Source organism: Octopus bimaculoides, chromosome 4 (assembly GCF_046866305.1).
Source record: "Octopus bimaculoides isolate indiv1 chromosome 4, ASM4686630v1, whole genome shotgun sequence".
In the NCBI taxonomy this organism is placed as follows: Eukaryota; Metazoa; Mollusca; class Cephalopoda; order Octopoda; family Octopodidae; genus Octopus; species Octopus bimaculoides.
In genome coordinates, this window is record NC_142931.1 from 43,209,587 (window position 1) to 43,222,153 (window position 12,567).

At 32.6% G+C, this 12,567-nt stretch overlaps 1 protein-coding gene across 1 annotated transcript in view; it reads left to right on the forward strand.

The window, feature by feature from the left end:
* LOC106881830 (uncharacterized) overlaps window positions 1-12,567 on the forward strand; it is a 142,379-nt gene that overhangs the window by 110,347 nt on the left and 19,465 nt on the right. Inside the window, exon 2 of the mRNA XM_014932344.3 lies at window positions 5,578-5,647. Within this exon, the coding sequence (XP_014787830.3) occupies window positions 5,578-5,632 (55 nt within the window). The 3' untranslated portion in view covers window positions 5,633-5,647. The remainder of the gene's footprint in view (window positions 1-5,577; window positions 5,648-12,567) is intronic.

The following is a 12,567-nucleotide window of genomic DNA, read 5'->3' on the forward strand; positions in this document are numbered from 1 at the left end:
ATAGCTGAAGTTCTTCCTAAATTTATTTGCTTGATGTTTATTGATATTCTTCGAGATTGATAAACTATAAACTCAATAAATTTCTCTGTTAACGTATGGAATGATCTTAACTAGTTGAATGCAGAGGAAGGGATAGTACTGATAACACTTCCAGTCCTTCTGATGTCGGTGAAATTCATTCCGTTAATGTTTCGTTTAAATTCTAATATAAAATATAAACGCCCAGTTACTGGTTGTCCTAACTAATGTTGGTCGATCCAGGAGGAACGCTATTTTATTAGGAAAGTGAAAATAGTTCTGCGCATGCTTCAATCAGTGTAATCAGATTCATTCACAAGTAGTTGTCGGACCATACTAGATGCTAATATTTTGTTGCATATAATATAGCAACCTTTCGAAAGGCATACCAATTAAAATATTAACCAATAGCATCTGGAATCATCAATTTAATCCATCTCCTAAATTAATACCATCATCTGATCGTTGGGTGACTTTAGTAGTATCCACCTTGTTACAAGCATTTGGTTGAGGTCTCAAGTTTGAGAATAGTTTGCTTGTATCAATGTCGGATGTTCAGAAAAGGATTATGTAGTGGTATTGTAAGTGGCACGTAGGTTACTAACCCCACAGAAAATTATTTCACATAAAAATCTCTCTGGGAAGTAGAATGCAAAATAGATCAACTAAATATATAGGTTTTAAAGTAGTTGAGCACGTGGATTCAAATGAAACTAGGTAAGCATGGAAAATCTGTCTCAAAATATATTATTAGAAGCACAAAATATATATAATTAGAAGTTACATAACTTGATCGGATATATGCTAAATGCGTTTGTGAATGTAAAAGAAAGTCTATATCTGATGCATGCGTGAGCACGTGTATGTATGAGAGTTCGTCGGCGTCAGAGTGTGCAAGTGTGGTTTATATACATATGAAAGCGTGTTTTGGTGTGTGTGTAATGACTTTGAATGTTTGTGTGCGTGTAAATGTGTAGGATTGTTCGTGTATATGTCTCATACAGGCATAAAAATAGCTGACATATGGCAAGAGGTTTATTTTAATACACTTATATGTAATATAGAGAAGCTGTATCACAACTTGTAACGTGTGTGTTTTGTTAAGAGGCGGTGTTTGAAATGTAAGTTACTCGGTTACAGGCTGGATCGCACCAAAACATACACATACTTCCGCTATTATGCTCCTAAGGTCCATATGAACAGAATTGTATGTGTTGTGTGTGTGTATGTATGTCTACGTATATCTATATATATGTGCGTATGTATATATATATATATATATATATATATATATATATACACTTTTATATAATTCTTGGAATTTGTAATATATGAATATAGTTGACTGTAAAATAGATTGCAGATTACTTTTAGGTATAAGGACCTAACACTGCTCAGAAAACAAATGCACACACATGCATAAAGAGTGATTAACGCTGGTATAGACAAAGACAAAAATTATGATTCCATTCATAAGTATGTATATTATATTAGACATTTAAACTTTTATAAACATCACGCTGAGTTTCTCGCTGCCGATTACACAAACGACTACAGAAAGGCGGAGAATGTACCTTTGTATTGGTTTTCTTATTTATTAAAGAATTCTGTGGAACGAAATACTGGCCAATCTACTGCCTTATGACCACTTCTGTAAATGATGAAATTTCTAGATAATATTCAACATAAAATGCTATTTTGCTTAGTGATGGATTTTGGGACAAAGCGTATTTATTACTAATGTAAATGGGATATCGCAGAAATAGACTTGTATACATACAGACAAGCATAATATATACATGCATGGATGAATGTTTGTACGTTCCATCAATTGAATGCTTGGTTCATTGAATTATCTTGCAAGTGGGTGTGCATTCTAAAGACACCATTACACTTTTTGTATTTCTTTGGCTGAATCAGCGTGACACAGTGTTTGACAAGCTATATCTTTTGAATTACAAATATAATCCATACAACGAGCTCTTACATAGTTTTTATCTTCCCGATTCCACACACACACACACACACACACACACACACACACACACACACATATATATATATATAGCGTTTATAAACTTAGATAAATTTAGATATGTTTCGACCAAAGATTGGTCCAGGCCATGTCTAACATAATAGCACCACTTGATAGGATTAGCTAAATCCTTTTTAAGTCAAGTTTTGTGGTATCATGGTCCGTTCAAATAATGAGTTCTTGTTGAGTGAGTTGTATCCAGGTATAGGCTTATCTGGTGTTCTTTGACGAAATTTGTCCAGACTCCGTTTAAAGATGATGGGATCCTTTTCCTCTTTGATCAGTTTCTGGACAATGTTAAACAGGGCAGGACCTATTAAGGAAAAGAAATTGTGTCGCAGTGTACCTATATGTTGTGATCTTGAATTGGGCAGGGGATGTATGGCCCGTGATCCCAGCCTTGGATGAACCTTGAAGCTAAATATACAATTATTTTGGAGATACTCTTTTCGATCGTATTAAATTCCTGATTAAGGTTAACGTATACGTCAATTCTTTCTATCAATGCTTCAAGCATTGGAACCATGATGTTCTTGTGATCTGGTGCGCTAGTCTTATTTATTTGCATTGATTTGAAAATGTACAATTGTATTGTGCAATGCGTAATATGTATTTTGGCACAGGCATATAAAATAATTTATTACACGCAAGAATTATCATTATTATTATATGATGAAGGCTGCGAAACGGATGTAACCATAAGATTAACAAAAAGTTACATAAATGCATTCACCTCTGCAACTTCTTGACATTTTATGGCTTATATACTCCTCATGAAATAGTTTCATCAGTTTAGGAAGCAAACTCCTTACCACAGCTACCCGTGCACATTCTGTCATTTTTCTCGTTTTCCTTACTTTATCTTCAATAACTATTAATTATACTTTTGTTAATTTTTCTATTATTTTCTCGTGTCTGGCCTCTCGATTTGTAAGAATATTATTTCCTTTTGTTCACACTGCGTATATTATATGCTGTTCAGCTGACTGTTAAAGATATCTGACTGTCATAGAGATTTAATTGCTACAGATATGTGAATACTTGCAATTTCTAGTATTTGTTTTAATGTTTTATACTAATTGAGATCTATTTCCTTAGCTTTATGTTGCTTTAAGGTATAATTCTTTTTTTTTTTATGCCTGATATAAGCACTAAAAGCACTTAACGCTTTTGCTGTTTGGCAAGAAGTTTACTTTCCACATATGTTTTCAAGTTCAGCCACTCTCTGTAACCCTGCAAGCAAGTGTTTTCTACTCTGCGCCAGGTCGAGCAAAGCCTTATGAGTGGATTTGTGAAACAGAAACTGAAAAAAAACTTGTTGTATGTGGATATGTGTACGTATTTGTGTGTGTGTGAGAGAGAGAGAGAGAGAGTGTGTGTGTAAGTGTGTGCTTGTGTATGTATATATATATGTGTGTGTGTGTATGTATCTCTGTGTGTGTGTTTGTGTTTGTCCCGCACCATCAACTGTAGGTTTGTTTACGTACTCGTAACTTAACGGTTCAGCAAAAGAGACCGAGAGCATAAGTACAAGGCTTTAGAAATAAAGTACTGGATTCGATTTATTCGGCTAAACTCTTTAAGGCGGTGCCCCAGCATGGCCATAATCTAATGATTGAAACAAGTAAAAGAAAAGGATAAACTTATCACATACCTAAATAACCACATCAATGTTAACCTTAATTTTCCGACTTATTTATTAAGAAAAACAACTTTCAGCTACGATTCGAATTGCTAAATTTAATTTGGAAATCAATTCTGTCGTTTTTTTCAGCACCGTATTTTCCCAAGATATAAACTAGGTTAGAGCTACAGCTTTCGGATTTGTCCTCTTGCTTCCTTTTCGTCTTGTGACATCATTCTCTTTAGTTTTACATACATTCATGCACATAGCTTCCTTTATGTAAATATTCCTCTCCTTCGGCATATTTATGTATGATATTCTCACACCTGCCTTTCTATTTCATTCGTTTTTTTAACTATGTTTCTATTGCCCATATCTCCATTGTTATAAGTTCGCATTAAAAAAAACAGAAAGTAGGGTCTATTTATCATTGTATTGAGAGAAATTATTGAACTTCATTTTAATACTATATCGTCAACTATTAAGTAACAATGCAGTAAAAAATTTTGAGTTTCTCAAAAATATCATTTTATAGTTATTATGAATATAGTTGAATTGTAAATAAAATTTCGTGAATATGAATCCGATGACGGTAAAATAACTTAAGTCAACGACCTTTAAATATTTAGCATGAAGTCTCCGCCAGTTCATACCTTAGTATCTTAAACAAAGATAATGAGTACTCCTGGAATGTCATGTATGACAGTTCTGCTCAAATAAGAGTTACTTAGTGAATAAAGTCGACAAGTCCGCAAAGTCTAATGGTTATTTCATGCGTGACTTGCAATTCTGTATCAAATTTAAACTTTTTCTCGGAAGACTATATATATTTTTTCTGCGTGCTTGATTCGGTTTTTACTGTTTCTGTTGTTTGTATAACTAGTTTTAAATTTATCGCTTGATTAAAAGAAAAAAAACATTATTCCCTTGTTCGCTTCGATTTGTATTATTCCGTTCTTTACGAAACCAGCAACTTCTAAATTCATCGTTTTAGTCGAAAGGTTACTTATATTCTCTTTTCGTTTCGTTTTGCAGTTATTCTGCCAACAACGTTATATACTTTTCGTTCAATTTTCATGTTCACTAGTCCATATTCTCACAGCTCAATATACTGTCGGCACCACTGTAATAAACAATATTGTTATAGGTGTCAAAATTTTAATGATTTCCAGTCGACAACTGATGATGGAATTAGACTTGCATATATGAATATTTGTATATTAGTAAAAGAATAGATACAATAACAAATCTTTTTAGTTACAGAAATTATATATTATCCTTTTATTGCAGAGGTAATTTGAGCTTTGTATTATGTCCTTCGTTAAATATATATTTCATTAGCGTCTCAATTTGCAAAAATATTTCATGAAATACACAATTAATAATATATCGAATTTTTTCTGACCTCTTTTTATTTTCCTCTTTTTTTTTTTTTGCTATTGCAAATATGAGGAAGAAAGAATCCCAATCGAATGTTGTAGCACATAACTCTACGCTAATTTTAACTTGCCAACAGAAAGGTCAAGGTCACACACTTTGCGTCATTTGTATGGATGTCCGAAACATAGTTAAACAATGAATAATATTTAACTACGTTTTAGTATTTATCGTTTCCATAAAGCAGCAAGCTGGCAGAATCGTTGCCAACGCTGGACAAAGTACCTAGCAGCATTTCTTCCGACTTCACGTTTTGATTTCAAATGCCGACGGAGTCGATTTTGCCTTTCATCTTTTCGGGCCCAATAAAATAGTACTAGTTGGACACTGGGATCGATGTAATCGACTTATACCCCTCACCTGAAATTGCTGGTCTTGTGCCAAAATTTAAAACCAATATTTAATATGTTTACGTCTGCTACTTTTCCGCTTGTTAATGTAAAATCTAATTTGTCAATTGCAGTTGCCCGGCTGGTTATATCGGTGAACGATGTGAAATGATTGACCATGAATACTAAATATATATCTGTGAGGTAAGTAAAAGAAAACACAAAGAACATTTTTATATATTTTCATTAAGTTTTGACTTATCAAATTATAATTAATGAAATACAAAGGATCAAAGTAAGCGATCCTTTGATTAGTTGTCCTTTAAAACATTCCTGAAACAATCAGTTTCAGTTAGCGTTAGTAATAATAACAATAGATTATTCTACAATAATTCTCAGAGTGAAGAAACATGCACACAATTTCCGAATTATCATGGCGTCACAAATGGATATAATTATATTTAGATAGATAGACAGACAGACAGACAGACAGACAGATAGATAGATAGATAGATAGATAGATAGATAGATAGATAGATAGATAGATAGATAGATAGACAAACAGAGAGAGGTGGGAGGAGAAGAATCAGCACGTATCTTTTGCGATTGCACCAGAGCAATTTAATGTACGGTAAGGAATGTATTGATTAATAAACTGTGTGGAGCAATAGCTAAATCACGTGTCATTGAAACTGATGTTGTCAACAAATTATATACATTGATCAGGTTAAAAGATAGAAGTAAACTGCGATAAAATTTAAGAAGGGCTTTTGAACAAGAACCCAGAACTCTTAACTGGAAATATTTCAGAGTCAAGTAGTTTCGCAAGAACTGTAAAGCTGGGAAAATAAACATCGAGAACCTGCATGTGTGGCTTGTTTTCATTTAACTAAGGAAGTCGATTAATTTCACCACATTATTGATGCTCCTTATTTATATGCGGTTGTGTGATTGTATAAGTAATCATTATGAGAAAACTGGCTTTGAAACAGACTAAATCGTTTACAGTTTGAAAAGAAAACTTTCCAGTTGAATAATAATGAAGGCTACAATAAAGATAACACGAAAGGAAGTAAACGATACAGCTAACAACCTATTGTTTGACGACTGAAACTAGAATATTTAGAAAGTAAAGTATGACAAGCGAAACGTGGCACAACTAAACATCTAAATAATAGCATTTTCACTGTATTTTTCATATATTGATTAAACAAGAGGGTTACGTTCCAAAACCCCCACAGAAATAATTAAGATCTAAATAAAATCTAAATACTTATCGGCCGCTGAAACCCACCATATACTGAGGAGTCCACGATATAAATTTACATATATTAGCCAGAAAAATCCGCGATGTACTGAGTACGCGATAGGTGAACTGCGATATGGTGAGGGATTATTGCATATAGATTAATAACAAAAGTTCCATCTTGATCAAACGTGTTATTTATACAGGAGTTGGGGGATACAATGAGCGGTAGCTTGTTTATCTAGAATTAACAATTCAAACTTCTTGAGCTCAAACCCTAAAACACATTCCATAATGTAGTTCTCGATAAACTAAGTTTGGAAAAAATACGCTGCTATCACGAGAGAAACTCTTTTCATTTAGTTTACAAATCCAAGGTTGACCTTAATACCGTTATTACAGTTTGAGGTGTCTTCAAATCAGTTCGAAAAATTTAAGCATTTGTCAATAATTGCTATTGTTGCTGTTGTGTTTAGTCGAAAGCCAGCTCTGATCGAGTAGAACTCTGATGTAAGGCATTCTAGCCATAACCGTCACGTTTTACTTTATCAGAAAACGTGCATCATGTACTACATAAATTATTTTTCCTTAAGACTGTAAAGTATAATTTCAGGTAGATCTGACCGCTTTTCCTACACAGCAGAGCGTCTCCTTATTTCATTTAGAATATACTAGCTGCTTACTTAACATATTGTATTATTATGTATTATTATCTTCTTGTGTGATTTGGGTTCTGCAGAAGTTTGTTTTTAATTATATTACTATTTTTCTTATCATAGAATTTTCTTTGCATCATGTTATTAACTTCGTGGAGTGGCTAAATAGCATCTTTAATTGTAGCTATTTGTGGTCTAAGGATATATACATACATAATATATACATATACATATAACTATATATGCATAAATATATATATATGTATACTTACATACATACATACATATATATATATATATATATATATATATATATATATATATATATATATATATATATATATATATATATATATATACATACATATATATATATACATACATACATATATATATGCAAGCAAATACAAGCTTATACATACACACACGCACATGTATATATGTCATGTAAATGTATATATGGATATAGACAAAGCATACAATGTATACATATATATATATACATATATATATATATATATATATATATATATATATATATATATATATATATATGTGTATATATATATATACGATATTACCATATGTGCGCGACTCTGTTGGTATGAGATGTGTATTCATTTGCTGGTTGTTAAAGTGCCTCGCATATGGAACAGCTGTTAAAGAACAAAAGCCAATGGTGCAGACAGCATGTATACATCTATCATCTACCCCTATCCACTAAAACACTGCAATTGCTCGAATTTCTATTTTCTTCTCATATCTACTGAAAAACGTTTTGGTAGTCGTGTTGACAGTTCTAGAAATACTTCGCTTGTCGCATATATATATATATATATATATATATATATATATATATATATATATATATATACAAATACATATAAAGACACCACACAACACTCACACGTATATAGGTATATGCAACATACCTAAGATAACCGGGACGAAATTTGAATGAAGTTTGGCTACATCTGTGCATATCATAGTTTTTTGTTTTTTTTTAATCAGAAACAATAGAACTATCGTATATATTTTTATGTTTAGTGTGTAATGTATCTGTGGTAGGAGAATGATTTATAATTTCTGAGGGACCACACAATGAGTATCAAATGTAAGTCTTGGAATACACTCTCGTAAATCACAATAATTTTTTTCACGGCAATGTGTAAAATTTACGGCCCTTTAATAAAATTCATTGTGAATACGTATAGGGATTTTCACACTAAGGAATTTATAGAGCATGGAATTAACCGTGTAGTCAAAGGTTCCTATACTTATATCAGCCCTGGTCATGACTAACATATATTTCACACTGATATTCTGTACGGTTTGCAAATAAACACAGTAGGAGCACTGCATAATTAGCGGCTGTTTTGTAAGCCTGTTTTTTGTAAGCCTGTTTTTTGCGCTCCTTTTACCATATTAGTTTTAAATTGACATTGTTTATATACAACTCTTTTTTACTATGCTAATCTACTACAGCCTATTATTCAATGAAAAAAACAAAATAAGCCCTAAAAATATTGCGACTACGAGATTATAATAAATCCCATAATCGCTTAATGGTGAGGGGGTTATTTTTAATTAATAACTCTTTCTTATTTTGGAAATTGACTCTTGTAGTTTGCAGTGAGCGGAAGATGCTTAAAAAACACGCTATATTGCAAGTAGATAAAAAGATGTGATTGATTTCTTCTTTAGGTAGACCTTAATGCAAAAGTATAAACCCTACATGTGTGTATGCTTGGATGAAAAGATGGATGGATGGATGGATATGGATGAGATGCTTTGCTCCATGCGTGAACTGCAAGAGCTACACAGAGGTTTTGTAAGCTGCAAGCTTTTCTAAATCCATAGTAATGTCTGAAACCCTTCCGTATCGTCAGCAGTTGTCTCAGGATCACATGTATTTCACCCCATAACCTGAACGCTTTGTCTGAGTGGAACAGCGGCGAGGACTGAAATAGTTTTCACCAGCAAGATGGTAGCACTTTAAGTGTAATACAGAAAGTTTGTTACTTTATTTACGTTACAATACACTGCAAAACTACAGCGGAATACACTTGGGTGATGGATCAATGGTTTAACTCAAAATATTTGAGTGCGTGAACGCGTTATCGAGTGTCAATCCCACTGCCGGTTCTCTTTCGAAGATGAAGTATTATATTGAACGAATTTTAGATAGCCTGTTGTTGTTGTTAATGCTAATAGAGATGACGATGATGGTAGAGGTGGTGGTGCTGGTGGTGGTAGTGCTGGTACTGTTGCTTCAGTTTTCCTTGTTGTTTGTCATTTGCTCATGGAAGGTTAAACTTATTGTGCGTCCGTCAAATATAGTTTACACAGCACTTACAACATAGAACTCCAAAATATTCAAGTTTCCCATATATAAAATAATGAAGGAGTAATATTGCAATTGCTTTTAATTTTCCACCTATTGTTGATAGTATTTGATACCACAATATTATTGACGAAATAAGAACGAGCTCTAATACCGGGGGTTGTTCTGTTACTAAAAGCGTAATTTATTCATATCCATGTAGGAAAAAAAAACTGTCACAAATGACAGTCTTCTGTTGAGGAAGGAAGCCAGATTAATTATATCTACATGTTACTGGTCATCGGTTATATTCCATGACATTTTCACATTTCATTTGTAACTTAGGATTATTATGATATCGTGTAAATATAGGCTTCCTGAAACAGCTGTCGAGTTATGAATTATCATATTTTCTTATGGTATTTTGCACATTTTCTTTGTATTTTTTGTGCTCCAGGTAAATATATTTCTATGAAGCCTATGTTAATCACCATTGCTACATCTGGGTATTATATATATATATATATATATATATATATATATATGTGTGTGTGTGGGTGTGTGGGTGGGTGTGTGTGTGTGTGTGTGTGTGTGTGTGTGTATGTGTGTGTGTGTGCGCGTATGTGTGTATATATATATATATCGATAGCAATACATACATACATAGTTGTTATATGTATAAATATAAAGATATGTATATGCATATGTAATATAGATATATATGTATATATGTGTTCGTATGTATTCATACTTATATCCCCTACTGTTTGAAAGTTGACAAATTATACATCTTAGCACTAATGCTGAAGACCTGTCTAGTTCTGTATATTTTTAGCACTCTACTGACTCCAGTAGAATTTAAATATTTTACTGTGGAACACCAAAGTAGATTTGTGTAAGCATTTAATCCGATTCTATAACTTCCATCAATCACAATTTTTAGCCAATGAATTTCTTGACAAGGAACTATCAAATAATACTTCCACTTCTAAAATGAAAGATTGAATACCCTTTTCTTACTGACTTTAAATTATATTCTATTATCAACTGTCTGTTACAAATATAAATTCTCAAGTTTGGGAGGAACGTGGCGGAGTCGAGAAACGCGTGTTTTTCTTTTTTAACTGGCTAATCAATAGCTGTAGCTTATATAATTTTCAAACTCTTTCAGAGTGTGTTACATCTTGTAGGACAGATAAACCACAGAAATACAAATACAGAAAGAAAAGAAAAGAAATATAAACAATAACAGCAATAAAAGTTATATTGTAGTTTTCTTTATATTTTCTTGTCCTCTATGTCATAACTCTTGTCTATACAAAACACTGCTGTTGAGTGAAAACCAGTTGGCCATATAAACAGTTATTGGGGTTGGTGGGGAAATGAAGGCGGAGGCATTCTTGGTGGGCTAACACTATAATGATAGTACTTTAACACAAAGAAAATCATCTGTTATCAAAGCGTGAAATAGAACTGGCGCTTACCAATGACGTCATAATCTGGTTTGTCAGCGAAATATATATGGCTAAAGCATATGTGACTTCCATTGACTTAGAAATATACTCCTAATAATATGGTTTTGGTCTCGTCTATGTTCATTTGTTCGACTGCATTTAAAGATATATGAGTTTATATAAGTATACACGTGTGTGTGCGTGTATGTGTATGTGCCTGTATATGTATATGCATGTGTGTGTGTGTCTGTGCGTATTTGTGTATATATTTAAATGATATATATGTAAATATGTGTATATGTTTATATATGTATTTGTGTATTCAAGGAAAGTTGGAACAACAATACCAGACCTTTTGTCTAAATCTCTCTGCTTTTCCCTTCTCTTCACTCCCCTCCCTCCCTTCGTATATACATATACATACATACATACATACATACATACATACACACATCATACATACACATATATATATATATATATATATATATATATATATATATATATATATATATATATATATATATATATATATATATATATATATATATATATATACATACATATATAAAATATTCGTATGTATTATACTTGTGTGTGCGTGAACGTATGTCTGTATTTATGTATGTAAATATATATGAAAAAAAATATGAATCTATACATGTATACATTATATATTAATCATGTATATTCCGTACAGGAACACACACACACACACACACACACACACACACACACAAACACACACACACACACACACACACATACACACACACACACAGAGGCACACACACGCATATACTCTCGCTCACTCACATACATATGCATGCATTGTTTTTCTTATTTTCTCGAAAAATTGAATTTAACCAGTCATAAGATCCTGTCTGCATTCGCTCATCGAGGGTAATGGCCACTTGTGCTCCTGAGAGAATTTGTTTTTAATTTCACGCTAGATTCAGCCACTTTGGCTGAATCACACACACCTGCTATTCTTCGAGTCCACACCAAGCGTGGTTGTATCAAGAGATTGGTAAAAATTCATAGCAGTCTTTGGGATATTATAAAATTAGAAACAAGAGACATAAAATTTAGCAATAACAGCTAAATTTAGCCATTAGGACCTTCTTGCAAATATCCTTCATCATATTCACTTTGGTTGGTTTACAATATTTAGAAAGGAATTTGACTCAGGGTAAAATGTCATCTAAGAAGATTATATTTATTTTTTTATCGTTTACATCTTTCATTCATTAGAATAGGGTACAGTCTTGAAAGGTTTCAGTTAAACTAATCGATCCCAGTACTTTTATTTTTGAACCTGGTAAGTATTCTGTCGATACTTATTCTACGGCATTTATTCTACGCCGAACCGCTACCGCTAAGTTCAAACAAAAAAGCATTGGTTGCTGAGCTGTGGTAGGTAAAAGCATAAATACACACACACA